At 45.9% G+C, this 21,222-nt stretch overlaps 1 protein-coding gene across 1 annotated transcript in view; it reads right to left on the bottom strand.

The window, feature by feature from the left end:
- Positions 1-4,099: 4,099 nt before the first annotated feature.
- Positions 4,100-21,222, bottom strand: part of XPO4 (exportin 4) — a 138,934-nt gene continuing 121,811 nt past the window's right edge. Inside the window, exons 19-23 of the mRNA XM_088458528.1 lie at positions 20,275-20,393; positions 20,035-20,165; positions 16,882-16,999; positions 16,683-16,775; positions 4,100-5,516 (exon numbers count right to left, since the gene is read on the bottom strand). Coding sequence (XP_088314654.1) covers positions 5,319-5,516; positions 16,683-16,775; positions 16,882-16,999; positions 20,035-20,165; positions 20,275-20,393 — 659 coding nt within the window. The 3' untranslated portion in view covers positions 4,100-5,318. The remainder of the gene's footprint in view (positions 5,517-16,682; positions 16,776-16,881; positions 17,000-20,034; positions 20,166-20,274; positions 20,394-21,222) is intronic.

The following is a 21,222-nucleotide window of genomic DNA, read 5'->3' as shown; positions in this document are numbered from 1 at the left end:
GGCCATGCTGCACTGGAAACGGGACAGATGTAAAATGTGCACAAGATTTAGATTTGGGAGGGGTGTGTCCAAACCGACATCTAAATTGTGTAAGTGTAAAAATAAAGCTGTCCAGCATTTGTGGGCTAAATGCAACAGCAGCCAGTATTTACCCTGCATGCAATTTTTGATGTATTTGCAGCTCTTGAATTGCAACATGGTTTGTCCAGGTACAGAGTTACTTGCTCTATCTTACTCTATTCCCAACTCTGAATCAGGCCCTCAGTCCCCACATACCTATCTGCATCCACCTCATGCAGTCCCACACGGAATCTGAGGAATGTTGGGGTGCAATCACTAGAACTATTTAGCAGACAGAACCATCTAATTCTTCAATTGTCAAAATTATCAAACTCGACCACTGTTCAGCTCACGCCCCCCGCTCATTCTCCCCCCGCTCAGCTCACGCCTCCCGCTCATTCTCCCCCCTCATTCTCACGCCTCCCGCTCATTCTCCCCCCGCTCAGCTCACGCCTCCCCCTCATTCTCCCCCCGCTCATCTCACGCCTCCCGCTCATTCTCCCCCCGCTCAGCTCACGCCTCCCGCTCATTCTCCCCCCACTCAGCTCACGCCTCCCGCTCATTCTCACTGTTTTACATTTCATTCAATACCAATATTGCTACTTCAGAGACGTCACGTGGTCTGGTGATACCCGATGCACACTGACCATCTCTGCCCAAGGAGACTGGGCTATCAGCACTTTCGGCTCCTCTTCTATGACAGGAGACGGGTGCTGCATGAGAATGTCAAACTGCAGCACCCCGTCTCCTGTCACTGCAGAGGAGCCAGTATTTTGGTGTGTCACCCGATGCAGCCCGCACCCCCCTCATGACACCACTGCATCCCATACAGCCAATCATCTCCGCTTCAGTCTCTAACTTTATCATGATTAACATCTATTTATATAGATTCTGTTGCACTTTACAATTGGGAACAAAACAGTAATTGTAACAAAACAAGTAATAAAACGACTGCGTCTCATCCACACACATTACCTGCTCCAAAACACTTCTACACCTTCACACTCGTCCTCCTCCTACCAAATACGCTTTTCACACGCGCTCTTATTCTCTGGCTCTCACCTCACCCTGTATACACCTTCACAGACATGTCCTCCTGCTACCACCAACACACTACTCAGTACTGCTCTCACCTCACCCTGCGTACACCTTCACACACATGTCCTCCTCCTACTAACACACTACTCACTACTGCTCTCCTCACCCTGCGTACACCTTCACACGCATGTCCTCCTCCTACCACCAAGACGCTTCTCACTACTGCTCTCACCTCACCCTGCATACACCTTCAGACATGTCCTCCTCCTACCAACACACTACTCACTAGTGCTCTCACCTCACCCTGCGTACACCTTCGCAGACATGTCCTCCTCCTACCACCAGCACTACTCACTACTGCTCTCACCTCACCCTGCATACACCTTCACAGACATGTCCTCCTCCTACCGCCAACACACTACTCACACCTCACCCTGCATACACCTTCAGACATGTCCTCCTCCTACCACACTACTCCTCTCACCTCACCCTGCATACACCTTCACAGACATGTCCTCTTCCTACCAACACACTACTGCTCTCCTCACCCTGCGTACACCTTCACAGACATGTCCTCCTCCTATCACCAACACACTACTGCTCTCACCTCACCCTGCATACACCTTCACAGACATGTCCTCCTCCTACCACCAACACACTACTCACTACTGTTCTCACCTCACCCTGCGTACACCTTCACAGACATGTCCTCCTCCTATCACTAACACACTACTGCTCTCACCTCACCCTGCGTACACCTTCACAGACATGTCCTCCTCCTACCACCAACACACTACTCACTACTGCTCTCACCTCACCCTGCATACACCTTCACAGACATGTCCTCCTCCTACCACCAACACACTACTCACTACTGTTCTCACCTCACCCTGCATACACCTTCACAGACATGTCCTCCTCCTATCACTAACACACTACTGCTCTCACCTCACCCTGCATGCACCTTCACAGACATGTCCTCCTCCTACCACCAACACACTACTGCTCTCACCTCACCCTGCGTACACCTTCACAGACTCCGGTCATGGTTTGTGTGTAGGAAAGCACAGGTCATTAATCTGTGGCAGATGCAGGGTTGGCAAATCGGCAGTCCCGCATCAATATTTTGGATCAGTGTGTTATCACCTTGTCTGCATTTAATGCAGATTATATTTGGAATATAGATCTGGCCTAAGATCGATATTATTTTGATGCATGCGCAGTTAAAAAGGGAAAAAAAAGGTGAAAAGTCTAAGCACATGCAGTAGAGACGCCTGGGACCAGGGAAGTATATTTCTGCTGCAGCATTTTTGGATCAATTCTATTAAAACATTATGGTTCTGGTTCATAGGTGGACGCAGAAGCGCACGCAGCAGCATCTAATGGCGGCCAGCCATCTGCGACCTTATGCAAATGCCGCTACAAGCTCCTTCCCTCATGTACATCCGTGCAAAGATGGAGACACCCAATGTAGCAGTCATACTCACTGTAATACTGCCTGGTGGGTCCTTAGACGACTCAGTCTGACTTCCTATGCCTGCGGCTGTACGTCTGTGTATGTAGCAGCTTTCACTGACATGTATAACACTCCCAGTAAGCGGACCATGTTTGCGTGTATGCATTACTAGCCACTGCCTGGGAACGCCCTGAACTTTTCCACAATATTTCTGATAACATGCGTCTCGATCGCAACAGCGCCTTTCTGGGTACGCTGTGTAATGCATGCACCATATGAGTTTTTAGGGATTTCCACACAAAAATTGCTCTACTAGGTGAAGCAGGCCTCACATCTCCAGAATTTATCCAAAGAAATCGTGACGCATAAGGCATAGTTTCTAAAAGATGGGAGATTGGTGCCCATCCCTAGGCTCAGTCCCACACTGTCTTGTAGAACACATCCCGCACATTCTCCAGCCCTGTGTGTGATGTAGGCTTATAGAAGGCTGCACCTGTTACACACACCATACTTGCCTAGTCTCACGGAAGGTGCAGGAGGCTCCCGATTTCTCGGGTAGTCACACAGACACACACAAAGGAGGCCGGATCTCCCGCATCCCTTCCATTTCCTAGTGAAGTGGGCAAGATGGGGAGATACCACCAGGAATCGCAGCCTGTAGTGAGGGGTGGGGCTAAAACATTACAATGACAGCCTAATGCTGTGAAAGCTCCGCCCCCGAAGTAACCAGCTGCATCTCTTCAACGGGCATCTCCCAGAGAAGGGATAACAAAAAGTAGGCAAGTCTGACACACACTAGTCACTGCTCTGTCATCAGGACATGCACTGGCACAGCACAGAGCACATCTGAACTTGCCGCCCAGTTCAGTGGTCGGACCCTGTGCCCTCTCCAGTCTTGCCCCTGAATCCAACGCTTGTTGCTCAGCTCTGTTTGTTACCTAGGGGTCTATTTACTAAGCAGTGTTAGGAGACAGAGTTAAAAGTGATAAGGTGCCAGCCAATCAGCTCCCAACTGTCATCTTACAGTTTGAAAAATGACACTTGGGAGCTGATTGGCTGGCACCTTATCACTTTTCACTCTGTCTCCTAACACTGCTTAGTAAATAGACCCCCTAGACTCACTTGACTTGGTGGTTTTTATAGGCAGTGCTCATCCAAGTGTGTATAATATGGGGTATTTTACCTCTCTCCAAGGCTCCGTAAAGATGATAAATCCCTTATCCTGTTTTGTGGAATATATTATCAGTGCATAGACTACAAATTCTACAACTCTACGGATGGTAAATTTGACTGATTCCATGTGGACTGCCGTCCTGTACCAAAATGCTTTGTTATTACGATTATATTTGAAAAGGGTACGAGGGTCCAGGAATGAGTTCCTTACATCTAGCATTCAGCTGTAGGCTATCGAGCTCCAATGGGCTGCTTGCTTCAGCCACATCCACTAAAAACCTACAGATGTGCAACAGTAAAAGTAAAGCCAATAGGCAGTACTGAATGAGGATACACTCACCTAAAGATAGACACACCACGGCAGGATTTGAGCTGTTTATACTGTACATTTTATACAAATTTAAAAAAAGAAAAGAAACAGACACACTGGAAACATTTGACCAGACATCATAATTTTGCATCACCTAATGCCCCAACTTAAAAAAAATAAAATAAAAAAAAATAGCATGTAGAAATCGGCACTTTACCCCTCTCTCATCTGTATTGCTGAAACTAACAGTCCAACGGAGAGTTTAATAAAATTATATAAAAACAAACGAGAGAAAAAAACAATAATAATAATAATAATAGCCGTGCCTGGGGTGTGCAAAACATTTCCCAACAGAGACTCCTCGCATGACACGTTCATCCAGATGACCCCCAGAAAACAGTGCATGGGTTGTATTGTTCTACATAGGTGCTCAAGGCCAGAATCCAAAAACACTGTGTAGAGTGCTAATATCAGCTTTGGGTGGGTTACAAAAACCCATATACATATTATATACAAACACACACACACATAGAAATCATCTTTCTCCCCATTATTTGTAAGGCAATGAAATGGTGACAATTCGTTTAATTCTAAAACAAAAAATATATATATATATTTTTCTCTTTTCTTTCTGGGTTTCAAGATGAAACCGTGTAGGGCAAAAAAGAAGAAAAAGAAAAACCCCACAAGAACATGCAATGCTTGGTTCATGTGCACAAAAATAATCCCACAAAGTTTTTTTTTTATCCATTTTGTTTTTGTTTTGTAAAAAATTGCCATTTGGTGTATCGTCGTAATCAGAAGCCAAAAGGGAAGGTAGTGGCACGGGTAGGAAGAGAGATGAAGAGGGGGACACGTGTGGAGACACCTCTGTACGACGGCATCGATTGCACATTCAGTCTAACAGTTTTCGCAAAGAAAATGGAAAAATAGTCTATAAAAATCATTCGCCGGACAACGCACGCTTCTGATCAAGGGGCGATGGGAGGGAAAAGGCACTGCAAAGAACGGGGGTGCCCATTATCTGTTTGCAGGCATGTGGAAACTTCTTAAAAAAATATGTTTACCCATTCATCCATTAAAGCACAACAGTGTGCTTCATGTACAGTCCAACAAGCTGATGCATCTTGCAGGTCCCCCATCCCCTTTATTAACTTAAATAAGTGTTCTTTAAAACCACCCAGAGACGCCTATGTAAGCCTGGGAGCAGGTCAGGGGTGGAGACAGCCATCAGCAGGTTCAGTGCATTTTTGCAGAAGAAGGTTTCGGCTATTGGCCCTCTCACTTCACACAGAGGAGACCTCCGACGTTGGCCATGAACTCCTCCAAGCTCTTGAGGAAGGACATTTTTTGTTTTCGGTCCAGAGTGGGAGGGGTGCTACTTGCTGTTAGTTTGTTGAAGGCATCAGCTAGCCGCTGGTAAATGAGAGGGTCCTGCTGGCTGGATAATAGTGTTTCTACCAACTCCGCATACTCCGCCTGAAAGGGGGAAGGAAAAAAGAAATAAAATAAAATCCATTACTTCAGATATTTTGATGTACTAAAAGTGTATTTAAATTCAGTAGAAGGTGGCACCCTGGGGCTCACCAGCTGTAAAGGTAGTTCTTCTAGGCATATGAAACCGTTCAAATAAAATGATAGGTTTAGGGCTCCTGGGGGGGACTTAGGGTTAGGCACCCCAGCGGGAGGTTAGGGTCAGGCTAGGGGAAGGGGGTATATGGCTTAGGCACTCCCCGGGGCACTTCGGTTTTGGCGGCGGGGAAGGGGAGTTAGGTTTAGGCACTTGGGGGGGAGAAAACTTTTCTCCAGTTTTATACCGCCTGTTGCAGTTTTCACCTGTTTTTTGGCGAAAATGTTTCCGTTTTTTGGGGCGAATAACGGGCATTTTCACCAATGGCGAAAAAAACAGCAGTTTTCGCCAATGGCGAAGAAAAACGGCCGTTTGAAATAAAAAAAAATTCCGTTTTCGCCGCTAATTGAATACGCCCATGGATGTCCAGCCAGATAGCAAGAACAAAAAGTTATTGGTGTCTATATGATAGTCACAGGCCAATTTGTGTCAGAAGGAGGTTTTAATACAGAAAACAAGAATACAGGTACGTTTTGTGTGAACTCTGTATAGGTGTGGTAATTGGATAGAACATATTAAGCAGTTTAAATGGAAGTCTCAGGAATTTGATAAGCTTGTCTGTAGAGATGAATTATTGGGGAATACTTAAAGATTTGGAGGCTGGAAGAACGTCTTGTGAATTACTAGGGAATTCTACAGAACGGACGCAGCCCAAAAAACAAAGTCCTGTAACTGGTGTCAAGAGCCAGTAATGAGGTGGCGAGATATTTTGAGACAGGTGAAGAGAAGTATGTTCGTATAGTTGAAATATTTTATACTGGATTAGATAAAATACAGACAACCAGTGTAGGGACTGACTGGGCAAAGCAGCAGCAGAACAATGATTAGCAAGGAAAATCTAAACACAGAGTTCAGAACAGATAGTATAGTTAAATCCAGGGTTGGAAAAAAAAAAAAAAGTTTTAAAAATAAAATACAACCATTTAACTGATTTTTTCGCTTAAACCATTGCTTTTGCCTTAATGTTTTAATGAAAAAAAAATATTGAATCCTGCTTATTATATTAATACTGTGAACCATTGATATGTATTAAAAACATTGATCAGCCATGTTTTATTGCTTGATGACATTAATGGAGCATACACACGGTCAGATTTGTCAGACTTGTCAGATTTGTCAGATGAACGATTGAACGATTTGAACGATTTTACCAAAGTTTTGAACGATTTGAACGATTTTTGACTGCATTAAAATGAATGGAATCGTCCAAGTCTGACTGCAAACACATCAGATGTCAGAAATCGTTATCTGACCATCGGGAACGCGCATCGTTGATCGTCCATCGTTCAGGCATGTCAGATATGAACGATTTTCCTTCAGATATGAACGACTGAACGATTTTTAAATCGTTATCGTTCATATCTGAAGGAAAAATCTGACCGTGTGTATGCACCATAATAATCCCAAATTATTAGGATTTTTTTTTCCCATCTCATCAAAAGAGAGCCAGACTAATACTGTGTACAAGCTAGACAATAGGACGTCAGATCCCGTGGATCGGAGCAACATATCCGGTACATCATCTAGTGTGTACCCTTGATATGTGCGCTCCCCCGAACTTTAGAGACATTGCCAGTCGCCCCACTGCAGGGCCGGTGGGGGATGTTGCTAAAGATGTCAGGTCCCTCCCCCCCCTCGTTGGACCCGGTGTTGGCAAGTGTATATGCACTCGCTGCATGCCGGGTCCCGTTGCCGCTGATGTCATGCTGGGTACACATCGTCTAATGTGTACCCAGCTTAAGTCTTTCTTCCTTCTACTCATCTCAGTAGGACTGAAGGTTTTGAATTGAAATGAACATGAAGGAGATTAAACCATGAGGTGTTTCTCTGTGTATTGCAGCAGTTTACCCTTTAAGATTGAGAATGTTAGTTGTGGTTTTCTCCTGTTTTATAGGGGAGGAGTTTGTGGAGTCTTAGCTGATGCTAAGCAGATTTAGTACCTCTCTGATCTCATTCCGCCTTCCTATTTCTCTGTTGTGTGTGTGAATTTACTGTATTGGTTCAGCTCACTCAAATGAAGACCACGAGCAACAAGAATATGGAATCCTACCAGAGGGATTCCCTTATATTAGGATTTTTTAAGAAGTCACGGCGCCGAGCCTGTAGTCATAACATAATAAGAAAATGTAAAAAATGGTTTAAACCAACCAACCCTAGCGGGGTGTGCATTAAAATTGGTTCAAGTATATTTTTGTGTCTATAAAGTGCATTTTTAAGATTGTTTAAAAAAAATACACCTGCTGCAGCCACCAGCAATGTTTAAAACATCTGTCCCATCCATATAGCCCGTCAAAATAGAAGGCCCACTACTTTAAACCCATTTTCCACTACTTTTATTTTTTTCAACCCAAAATTGACTTGTCATTTTTGACCAAATTAAGGTAAATTTTTAAAAAAACTTTTTGGCTAATTTATCATATGGGGAGGGGGGGGTGGTTGTCTAAAGGGTTCTGAAACAAATCCCCACATTTTTAGCCAAAAAAAATGGGTTTTGCATTAGTTTTTCACCTACTCTGAGATGGTGAAAACTTATTGTCGGTTTCTGTCTGTGTAATTATAGCACATGCGATAATTGAATTGTACGAAAGAGATAATTTATCGCTAAAACGGGGCTAATTGAATCCGGACCAAAGTTTAAGTGAAGACAGGTAAGGAAGCCAATGCGATAGTTTATGCAGGAGATAATGAGGGCATGAACTGAAGTATTTGCAGTGTCTTGTGGGAGATATGTACATATTCTGGAAAGGTTTCTTTGATACATGAAACATAATTAGGAAAGAGATTGAATGTTGAGACCAAAGTACAGTTCTGAGTCCAGGATAACTCGGAGGCAGCAAGCTTTCGGGGTGGGGTTTATTGTCGTGACATCTGGTAGGATTATTAAGCTTGGCTTTTCAAAAAACGGAGTTTGAGGTATCGAGACAACATTCAAGATGGCAGAAAGAGGTGCAGTGATCCAAGCAATCAGATAGGAGATCAGTGTAGGATGGGTAAATTCGGGTATCAGACTATAATGAGATAACAAAGGTAAGTTCTTAACATATCTCTCATTATTATCTCTCTTTCTTCGAAGTCCATAGGGTCCACAGGGAGACCTTGGGGTGTTGGTGATGGCTTGGACATCCAGGCACCACGCAGTTAAATTTTTCTCCCAGGATGCACCGGGCCACTCTCCCTATACCCCATCCTCGAGCCAGAGGCACCTCAGTTCGTAATAAGCCAAAGGCTGGAGGAGGATAGAAGAGAGAAGGAAGTCTGGAACACACAAGAATCACAATCTCACATAGAAGGAGACGGAACAACCGGTGACCAGAGCGAAGCCCATCTGAAGCAAGGAGCGTCAGGGTGGGTTCCCTGTGGACCCTATGGACTTCGAAGAAAGAGATAAAAGTTACCATCTCTCTCATTTTCTTCTTCAGGTTCCATATGCTCCACAGGGAGACCTTGGGGATGTCCCAAAGCAGTCCTTCAAGGGTGGGACTCTCCTGATCTGACAGGAGAATCCAGTGCCCGAAGGAAACATCCTGAGAAGCAAATGTATCAAATGCATAGAACCTTAAAAAGGTCTGGACAGAAGACCACCAAAGCTGAACTGCCAAGGTGAGCTGCCCACGATCGATCCACAGACCGAGTAGAATGAGCAGTAACAGAAGGCGGTACAGGAAGGCCCTCTTGAATGTAAGCCTCCGATATTGTCACATGAATCCACCTAGCCAATGTCTGTTTATTGGCTGGCCATCCCTTCTTGTGAAAACCTTAGAGGACAAACAAGGAGTCTGATTTCCGAAGGGAACTGGTACATTCCACATAAATCCTGAGAGCATGTACACATCCAATGAGGCCTCACCTGTCGAGAGGTCCGGGTATTGATAGGCCGGAACAATAATTTCCTCATTAATGTGGAAAGTAGAGACCCCTTAGGAAGGAACCCAGGGCGAGTCCGAAGCACGGCCTGTCCTGGTGAAAGAACAGAAATGGGGAGCGAAAGGAGAACGCCCCCAAGTCTGACATCCTTCTGGCCGAAGCAATGTCTTAGCTGTCAACCATTTGAGATCCACTTAGGCCAGCGGTTCAAATTGAGGGCTCTGGAGAGCCTTAAGGACAACAGCCAAATCCCAAGGAGCCACAGGAGGGACAAAGGTAGGCTGAATCCGCGGGACACCCTGCAGGAAAGTATGAATGGTTGGTAAAAGAGCAATCCTACGTTGAAACCAAACTGATAGAGCAGAAATATGCACCTTCAGTGAGGCTAAGCGGAGACCAATGTCCAAACCCGCTTGAAGGAAAGCCAAAATCCTAAGTACATTAAATACCAGATGGTCATAACCCTGGGACGACACCACTGAAAATAGGTATGCCACACTCTGATATATACGAGCAGAGGCTGGTTTACGTGCTCTGAGCATGGTACTGACCAAAGAGCTGGAGAAACTTTTGGACCTTAAGAGGGAAGTCTCAAGAGCCACCCCGTCAAAGACAGATGACCCCGGGTAAAGGCAAGGACCTTGAGACAACAGGGCCGAACGTTGAGGCAACAGCAACGGAATGTTGATGGAGACTCTGAAGATCTGAGTCCTGGACCCGTATCTTGGCAGCTTGTGATTGTGTCTGGAGGCCATGAGGTCCACTTCTGGAAGGCCCCACTTGTCCACTAGGAGTTGAAACCTCTTGGTGAAGACACCATTACCCTGGATGCACGTCGTGATGGCTGAGGAGGTCTGCTTCCCAAATGAGAACTCTCGGAATGAACACTGCCGATATGGCTAGGAGATGGCCTTCCGCCCATGTCAGAATGCACGACACCTCTGCCATTGCCGCCTGACTTCGAATTCCTCCTCGATGGTTGATGTAAGCCACCGTCATGGCGTTGTCTGACTGAACCTGCATGGGTTTTCCGTGAAGTATGAGACTGACTAGCTGGAGGGTCCTGCAGACCGCCCGAAGCTCCAATATGTTGATTGGCAGGGCAGAATCTTCTGCTGTCAAACGACCCTGAAAAGAGTGTGGACCGGTCACTGTGCCCCAACCTCTGAGACTGGATCAGTCGTCAGAATTATCCAGTCCGGAATCCAAAAGGGGCACCCTTTGGTGAGGTGATCTGTCTTCAACCACCAGGATAGGGATAGACGTACCTCCGGAGATAGCACCATTGTATGTGCTTTTATCCGATGGGGTAACCCGTTCCACCTGGAGAGGATCAATTTCTGCAGAGGCCTGGAATGGAACTGGGCATACTCCACCATGTCGAACGTCGACATCATGGATCAAAACATCTGCATTGCTGAGTGGATTCACACCCCGGCGACTGCGGAGACATTTGCGTACCTGTGTCTGCAAATTGGAGATCTTTTCTGTTGTCAGAAAAATCCTCTGCTGCTGGAAATCCAACAATGCTCCCAGGTGGAGCATCCTCTGTAATAGAATCAGTGATGACGTCTTCCAAGTGATTAACCACCCGTGAGTCTGTAGAACAGATATTGTAAGCTGCAGATGTTGGTGGAGTTCTTCTAGAGACCCTGCTAACAACAGGAGGTCGTCCAGATATGGTAGCAGTCGGACACCCTGTCCCCACAGATGGGCCGCCATGATAGCTATAACCTTGGTAAACACCCTAGGTGCAGTGGATAGGCCAAAGGGCAGAGCCCGAAACTGGAAATGTTGCTGCTATACAGCAATCCAGAGAAAACTCTGGTGAGATGAAGCAATCGGAATATGCAGGTATGCATCCTGAATATTCATCGACACCATAAAATCTCCAGGATCCATAGCCAATATAATTGAGCATAGTGTTTCCATCCTGAACAGAGGTCCCCTGAGGAATTTGTTCAGGGACTTGAGATTTAGGCTAGGCCGATAGGATCCATTCGGTTTCTGAACCAGAGAGAGATTTGAGTAATAACCCGTTCCTCTCTGAGGCAACGGTACAGGGACTACAACTCTGTAATGCCTTGTCTTTGTCTGACAGAAGGCCTGCACAGAAAAACTGATGGGGAGGCCTTCTGCGGAAGGAAAGGGCGTACCCGTGAGAGACCCTTTCTCTTACCCAAGTGTCTGTGGTGGTCTGACACCAGCACTGGGCGAACTGAAGGTCGGCCTCCCACCCTGGGATCCCCCAAGGCGAAGCCCATCCAGTCAGGCTGAGGACTTGTCATCAGACTTGGCCGTCGGATGTCTGGTACTCCAGGCCTGCTTCTTGGGCTTGGTAGTCTTTTTGAGGGCTGACTGCCTAGGAAAGGACTGACACTTAGGCTTACCTTGGGGCCGAAAGGACGAAGTCAGAGATCCTGAAGAAGTAGATGCCGAAGGCAGACACGCAGACTTAGCCGCTGCCAACGTATCCACAATCTTGTCCAGGTTGGGACCAAACAAGATCATACCATTTTAAGGTATACACTCTAATCCTTTCTTAGAGTCCGCGTCTGCTCTCCAAAAGCCCAGCCATAAGAAACGGCGAGCCGACACCGCAGCAGCCGATGTCCTGGAAGTTAAGAGGTAGACATCCAACGCAACCTCATTAATATATGCAGCTGAATCACAGCTGATCTGTGGAAGCATCTGAAGGAAAGGACTCCTCTAAGGAGTCTGTCCAGAACTCCATAGCCTTGGCCACCCAGGAGATGGCCATGGCCGGCCTGGCAATTGCCCCTGAAAGAGAATGCATTCACTTTAAACAAACCTCTACCTTCCTATCCGTAGTATCCTTTAAGGAAGATATGGACGGCATAGGTAGAGTAGCACTTTTAATTAAGCGCGTCACATGAGAATCCACAGCAGGAGGCGATTCCCATTTGTTACAATGTTCCTCAGGAAAGGGATAGGCAGAAGCCAAGCGTCTTTGAGGCTGGTATCTCTTCCCAGGCGATTTCCAAGCCACTTCCACGTGCTCTACTAGCTGATCAGATAAAGGAAATTCCGCAGAGGTAACCTTTATTTCCTTGAACAGAGCATGTTTGGACCGGGGAGTTGACGGCTCGTCCGCCTCTATGACTAAGGCACGTATCAGAGCCGGAATATTGATCTTAGACCTAGATTACTACTCTCGCAGAGATGGCTCAGAGAAATCCACATCTAGAATCTCCCCGTCATCATCATCATCATAAAGTGTAGACTGAGATGACGGCATAGGCCTTTTAGCCGGCCTAAGGGGTCTGAACTCCTACAACATAGTCTGGAGGGCAGTAGAGGTATTCGCCAGGTTCTGCACTGTAGTAGAGAGTCTATTCACCCATGGAGGCGGCACGGGGGGGACCTGCATGGGTACAACCTATTGAGGCAGTCCCTGAGAGGGAAAAAACGTTTGCTGTTGAAACCCTATAGGGGAAACACAGGTGGTACTGCCCAACGCCCTGCCATGGACGTCAATGCCTGAGCAAAGGACGCCCAAGGAGGCTCCTGCGAGGTGGCTGAGACTACAGAAGGGGTTGGAGGATTATAACTCCTCACACATAGCCCTTCTAACACCATGTCTCCCACACCTAACTCTGCAGCACATGATTTGCATGATAGCAGGGCTAGAGCAGAAGCGTGCACATCATCACCCCTCTCAGACATTGTAGAGAAGGAAGTGTACACTGTATGTGTCAGCGCACACAGTTATTAATATAAATGTGAGGTAAATTAAACGCCCTGACAACTGTACTGTAAGGGCTCAAAAAAAAAAGGGAAAGGGATAGAAATATTACTTAGTGAGTAAGATAACACAGACAGGCAGCGCTAGCATAAAGTCACAAACAACGCAGAAAACCTGCACAGTGGCACTACAATTCAACTATTCAGACTTAGTGTCTTGTAGGCTATAGTGCTACATACGCTGACCAGGAGGTGAGTTATGTAGGGGGACCCGGGCTCCGCAACTATCCTGAGAGATCTGCAACTTCTAGTGGAAGAAAATGGCTGCCAGAGACCTCAGAGGGGGCGTGCCCATGGGAGGAGTGCTGCCTCAGCTAAGCCAGACCACAGTGGAAAGGCACGCTGGGCAGAGGGGAGGAGCCAGCTGTAAACAGGGCTCCTGGTCGGCAAATTAACCCTTTGGACACTGGATGGAGTGCCAGCTAATGTCACCGGTGTTCAAGTGTAAGCGCAGGCTGTCCAGGCCTGGCTCCACTGCCGTCATCCCCCAGTCCGTCCCCCTTAGAGCCGGGGGGTGGGGGGGGGAGAAAGGACTGCTACAAGTGAATCACTGCTTTTAAGCAGTGATCCGCGATCTTACCTGCTCCCCGTGCGTCCGGCTGCAATCCTGGGAGTCCCGCGGGGTCTAGCTCAGTACCGGCGTCTCGGCGCGGGCGGCGTGATGGAGTGGCAGCGTGGACGTCCACTGGACTGTCCAACGCTGTCCGCTCAGTAAAGAAATTATTTTAACTCTTCTGGGGCTGTAAACAGTCCCCCTGCGTCTTCAGTGACCCGCCTCCGTCCGGGCACCGAACGAAACTGAGGCGCCTCTGGCTTGGGGGTGGGGTATAGGGAGAGTGGCCCGATGCATCCTGGGAGAAAAAATTTACTGCGTGGTGCCCGGATGTTCAAGCCATCACCAACACCCCAAGGTCTCCCTGTGGAGCCTATGGACCCTGAAGAAGAAACTGAAATTAAAAGGCGGGAGGGCTTAGAACTGAGCCTTGTGCTGCTACTACTGATAAAGGAGGCGGATGAAGAGAATCGAACATGAATGAGCTAATTGATAAGCAACTTGATAACCGGGATAGGATAGTATACAAAGGGATTGTAGCATGTGTATGAGAGGAGTGTGATCAACAGTGTTGAATGCAGCATAGTGATCCAGGAGTGTTAGAATTGAGTAATGGCCTATAGATGTAGCAGTGGTTAAATTCATAACTACCTTAGTCAATGCAGATGAGTGTTGGAAATGAAAACCAAACTAAATTGGGTCCAATAGCTTGTGTAAGGTAAGAAAAAGTGAAAGACGAGTGTAAGCAAGCCCCACAAGCAGCTTGGGGCGGCAAAGGATCGGAGATGGGACTATAATGTGACTGTCTTGAGTCAGAAGTTTTTTTTTCAGAGTAGGAATAATCACTGCTTGCTTGAATAATGAGGGGCGAGAGAGATATCAGAGATAGGAATGAGCACAGGAGATTGGGGTCATCCATGGATTTGTGATGGTAAAGGATAAGGAGCAGGTAGTACAGTAGGAATATAAGACGACTAGACCCGTAATCTTCATTTGTGGGATCAAATGGAGAAACACATGCCAGAGGGCACAGATCAGGGTGCTGGTTGAGGAAGCAGGTGCCATTTTTTATTTTTTTTGTCATTCATACAAAGAAAGTTATAGCTTAGACTTCGTTTAGACTCTTAATATTCCCATAAAGCAATTACCTCTGACAGATGCATGTAAACACGTCACAAATAGTACTATGTAAATAGATCTCATAACAAGGGTCAGTTTAAGAGAGGAAAGGAACAGTGTGCAGACTGTGCGGGCCCCTCCCTGGTGCCAGAATCTACTGCGCATGCACAGATCTCCAAGAAAATTGAGTTTTTCCCAGGGACATCTCTACTACAAATCACCAGGAAAATGGCCACAACGCCATTTTCCCTGTGATTTTTGCTGCACCACAGTGTCGGGCCGCAGGCAGGCACAGGACTCCGGAGAGGTAAGTATAACTATATGTGGGTGCAGGATGTGCGGTGTGGGCCCCCCTGGAACCAGGGCCCGTGTGCACGGCACACCCTGCACTCATTATAGATACGCCATTGCCCATTATAGATACGACCTTGTGTAACGAGGCATCGCAAGGAACGGCCACAGCGGACACGGCATCTGATTTACGCTAAAGCCTACACTACACCATTATAGGCGCTGTCATTTCTAACATGTTATTTGTGTCTTTGTGCCTAGTACAAGGATATTGTGTTCTCCATCTACAGGCAGAAACTACCTTTTCGTCGGCCTGGAGCTGTCAACACCCACAAAACGATTCATGCCACACCTGCACCATTTACAGACCCAGCCCCTGCCACTCTCCAAAGTGCTGTGTTGCGCGATGGGAGGAATATCGCATATGAGGAAGACTATGGATCACCTATTCGTGATCAAGAAAACAAGAACTGGCGGGCAAACTTGCAAGACGCAGCTGTAAAATACTGCAAGCATCTCTGTAAATCTATGATCAGTGTCCCCTTAAGGAAATCCCCTGTCCACTGCACACTGCTACAGAACTGCATACGATAAAAGGTCAACAGGTTATTGGGCTCAATGCTAGTAAGCAAATATAGAAGCATTGGTGGCTGGGTTTAGCAGTCACATTTAGATAGCGAGCACCACCGCCTTCTGCTAACTTTTCCATCAGCCCAAAGCTATGCAGACTATTCAGGACAAATGGACACGAGTGGAAAAATCCAGAGCAGCAGGCAATATAGAAGGGGGCTCAGGAAATCAGGAGTGAAAAGCCAAGCAGGGGTTAACACTCTGTCACACTATCCCATCGAACGAGCCAAAATGAATTCTCTCTCAAACATTACCATGACCCTTAACCCTCTTCTACATATGCAATCCCTAAGAGAATTTGACTGCTGCTGTGCGTTAAGGACACAGGATAGAGCAGCTAGAATTGGCCAATGCGGAGCAATCTTTTCCGGTGTCTGCCGGACTCCGGTATGATGGTGGTTAATGCTCTGCGCTCAAACGTGGTTCCAGTGCCTAAATGTGAAGAAATCCCTAAAAGTGCCAAGAATGTGGGACTCAGTGTTTCAGAACACTGGCCAAGAAATGCCAATCATGCAACCTCACGTTCTTGGCTCTTAATCACTGTCAGAGTCACAGTTTCAACTGCACCAGCATCAGGCGTTAAGAGGTGAACTAACCTTTGATGAAAGAATATCTGCTGAAACATTTAAAACCCATTTCTTTTATTAAACCCTGCATGGGCTGCACTGGTTCAGCTTCTGCAGTGATAGGTGGTTTGAAGGCTCCTTGGCGTCTACAGGAGACTGTTTGGGGTGATTTGCATATAAAATATCTCTTGCATGTTAGCAAGACATTCCTCAGAATAAACACATACCTGATTTAGACAGACCAACGTGTAAAATGCTTCACCCGCAGCCGTCGTCATCTCTGTATTGTGTTTTTGCAAGACCAGCATGTCAAAGACCAGCTGTAAGGGAAGGAAACAGGGTGAAGGTAAAGGCAAGAAACAGGGTGCGAATATCGGCCTCCACTTCATCGTGTTACTGTCCTATAGAGAAATCCACAGCTCCTACCTTTAGGAAGTGCCTTGTTGCTGCCAGCAGGGGGGAGTCGGTGTCCTGGGCCTTCGCACACTGCTCCGCTAACGGGGTTAATGCCTCTAGACAAAGCTGGGACACCTCTGAGCTCATTCTTATTGGCAGAGTTAAAGAAACTTTTTTTTTTTTTATTAAAAGACACATAAGTTGCTGTACTCAAACTGGCATCCGATCAGGTAGTCGACAGCAGAATGTTGACGTGGGTGTTAGGTCGACAACCGATATGTTGGCACAGTCAGAATATCAACAAATGGTGTTGTTGATTTTTAGGGATAGAAAAATAATATAGACACTGATGTCGACATTCCGAATCTGTCGACATTTCAACCTAACTGCATGGCAACATATTGGTCGTCGATTAAATGTCCATGTCGACATTCAGAACCTGTCAATGAAATGCTGAAGAAACCTCCACAAACTACAATAAACAAAAATGTATAAAAAAAAAATGTTTCCCCTACAATGTACACAGGAAGTGGTGAAAGGAGATGATCTCACCTATGGGATATGTACATACGCCATGCTTCTCCTGCCATACAGATGCTACTGCTGTGATTGGAGAAGGTCAATTCATAGAAAAGAAAAGTAACCGAGAGAGAACAAACATGGGTGTTGCCAATAGTGAGCCTACGTGAGGGAGCGCAGATTGTGGTGCTTCTAAATGAAGGTGTAAAAGTAAGTGATATTTATGCCTAAATATTACTTAAGATTTGCACACAGCTCATATACAGATGCTAAGAGTAATTGTTTACTAGGGACCTCAGGCAGCAGAATGGCTGGGGACATCGCCGACCATCAATTAGCAAAACAATGGATTTGTGCCTATTACCACCTAGGAAGGGTCTAGAGTACAGAGGATCATTCTTTGTCTCCACTAGAAGGATGCAATGGTAAATACTTCTGTGTTTTACAGTTTGTTAGCATTAAAGAATTGGTCTCTGATAAAATTTGATCATCACGTTTAACTGTAGTGGCCGAAGGGACCCGGCATTTCTGGTACTGTATAAAATATGTAGGTGGAGATGTATCAAATCTTGGAGAGAGATGAAATAGAGAAGTTGCTCCTAGCAACCAATCATCTTCTAACTGTCATTTTCTAGCTTAGCCTGTTAACTTTTCTTATACTCGTATAGCTCATTACAATATCCAGAAATGAAAACCAGAGCCTCATATATTTAGAGATCACGGTAAGGTACCAGAGGACACCTAATATCACATATTAATTTCTATTTTATCATTTTTTTTTTAAAAATGACGTTGTTTGATTAATGAAGAACCTGATACCCCTTTTCCACTTCCTAAAAAAACAGGGTAATTGCTGTGTCTACCCGGGACTCGGCTCAGTGAAAATCGCTCCAAGGAAAAAATCCCGTGTCTACTGACCCAGTATTTCTTCCCGTGTATCGAGCAGGGTTTTTAGTGGGTAAAACCTGGAGTGGAAACAGATTTTTTTTGACCCAGGTAATTGCAAGATCCACCGATTGGTCCTTCCAGGGTGCTGGCTGCTTATGTAATCACCCAGAGGAGACACCTGAATAAAGGATGTCATTTAAAATATAATTAAATGAAATAAATACAATTAGTAATAATAAATACAAAATAACTAATAAAAGGATGTAATTAAAAATGGTCTGAATAAATGCCATTTTTAATGAAATCCACAGGCTTTGCTGGGCTTACCCCGGGTTCAGTGTAAACTGAGGTAACCCGGGAAAAACCTGGGACAAGGGTGCAGTGGAACCAGGGACTAAGCCATGTACCACCCGACAAAATGCCAGAACGCCAGTTAAAAAATCCTGAACCAGACCTGGGATTTTGTTGGAAAAGGGGCATAAAGCGCAGATATGCCCTCAAAGAATCTGTCTTAGAAGTTACCTTGAGAGAAGACTTGGAAAAGTAGCACTGACTGAAGTAATCCAGCAGATAAGGGGGCTACAGGGGGAGCTGGTTCAGCTTTAAAAAAGTCCTGTCTGACATAGGATTTTGTTCATATTATTGATCTGATTGCGTTGTGATCCGTATAATCTCCGTTCTCGCAGAGATCAGCAATTACATAAATTGTTCTTTTCATATGCATAACCCTGTCTGTCATTGTGTTATCCAAGTCTGCATATCTCATATCACACCTCCTTTACTAAGGACCTGTCTCCGTATTCTCATAGAATCCACGTACTATGCAATGTGGGTAGTGTAATCACTACAGACCTAGGGGTTGTTTTATTTATTAACCCTTCGTCACCCAGACTCAAGTGAGTGCCGATTTGTGCCACAGTCCTAAAGTTATTTATGAAACTGCTGAACCTTTCTATACGCCAAGGCGATAATGTCCCCAATATACAGATGTGTGGTAGGGATCGTGCTGACGTTCCATGGCTTTATGCAATGTTATTATGAGGCCTGCGATTGCTCAGGTGTGATGCTCCCTTCCCATATTGCCGGATGTTATAGGCAGTATAAGCATAGAGCTACATTGCCAAAGCAATCTAATGGTAATAGGCCCGGTGTATGTGCAATTGTTAAATCAAGTAGGTCATGGAGTATCTGATCCATCGCAATCACTTATGTTTGCATGAATGAATGACTTAGATTAACAAACATTGGGCCTGACTCAGTCGAACGAAAACAGTCTAGATCTGCGGCCGCCTTGTGCCCTTGAAAAGAAATCGGTCTTCAGAGTTGTTCACATCTAGGCTGCTACAACTCCCCTATACATCCACTTGTGACAGTAGAATTCATCAGGGTCAGCACATTTGCACCAGGGCTGTACTTCGTGCAGGAGATCCAGTCTGACATGAGGCCGATCTCTGCCTACGCTCACCACTGTACAGCCAGCTAATCAGTCTGCGGCACACGTGCCAATGCCCAGTGACTCTCACTCAGCTGCAAGACGCTGCTCAACGTGCGCGTATGCAGACCCACAACGCATGCACTGTCGCACCTTTGAACAAGGCCCGTTCTATAATATATATGCACCACATATTAAACCAAATCACATTTTACACTCACACTGATTATTATGTCCTGTGTCCATAATCTACTCTAAATACATATACAATTATAAATATATATAAAATGTACATTTTACTCTTTTTAATACCTACAATTATGTACAGTAACGAGAAAGGATACGATGTCATCCCTAACTCAAGGGAATACATCAGACTCTTGAACAGGTCTTCTGGGAGCTGCGGAATCTTCTCAGGGAAAATCTCACATATAAAAGTGATTAGTTTGTAGTACTGGTTACAAAGAGAAGGGAACTGGGAAAATAAAAAACACAAGATTTCACTAAATATTTGGCACCACCGTTACATATCAGGCAAATGGCAACAATTTCATAAGGGGTAATCACGCAGAAGGAAGACCAACCTTTAGCAGATCTTGTGACATTAACGGGAGCACAATATTTACACCATATAAAACTACATCTGCCGCAGAAACCGGTCTGTTTGCCGCTTGTCCCTGCTCGTGTGGTCGGAAAACTTCATCTAAGAACAACACAAGTGACAAATTTATAAGGTCATTGTCAAGGTACTAAGCCTATACAAAGAACACTAGCATACTGAAATCATGGGCATCAATGCAAACACACACTGTATGTAAATGTGTATGGCATCAAGAGAATATCTTGAATAATAAGAGAATAAGGGGCTGATTCAAGTTTGTACGGAATTGCAAAGCTGCACGCAGGCAGCACATCCAGGCACGCAGGCAGCACATCCAGGCACGCAGGCAGCTTTGCATTTGCGTCTTTGTAAATATGCAAATGCAGCAGGAGGTGTATGACACCCCCTGCTGCATTTGCGATGCCAGCACTGCGACCGAGGTCACAGGCTGGGATCACCATCGCAACCATCAGTGGTCACGATGGTGGACGGGGTCGGTGCCATTGGCCAACTGAGTAAGCCTCAGCTTACTCAAGCTGGCCGGCTTGCAAGGCCACGAAACTGTCGGCCGATGCAGTCCCTGGCCTTGCCACTCCTGGAATACGAGGCGGTTTCCGGGAACGCCGGCCATCTCCGCTTCTCCCCTTAAATGCCTCTGCCCGTCAATCAGGCAGAGACACAGAAGGGGCAGCGTGCGATTACCCAGGACCCATTCTGCACACAGATTCCTGATATTCGGGAATCTGCGTTCAGCATTGTACTTGTGTGCACTGCTGAATCAGCCCCTAAAGTACAAGCTCTAGCCAGGGTCTGCCACAGGAGACCAGAGAGGGCAAATCCCTATTCACACCAGCCAATCATCATGCCAAGGGGCTGACAATGGCAGAGAGAAGGCTTGTACTTGCATCACATGTACCCCAAAATACAAATC

This window comes from Taudactylus pleione, unplaced genomic scaffold (assembly GCF_031769625.1).
Source record: "Taudactylus pleione unplaced genomic scaffold, aTauple2 ptg000842l, whole genome shotgun sequence".
NCBI lineage: Eukaryota > Metazoa > Chordata > Amphibia > Anura > Myobatrachidae > Taudactylus > Taudactylus pleione.
The sequence above is the reverse complement of the archived record's forward strand: the minus strand, read 5'-3'. Positions and strand labels throughout refer to the sequence as shown.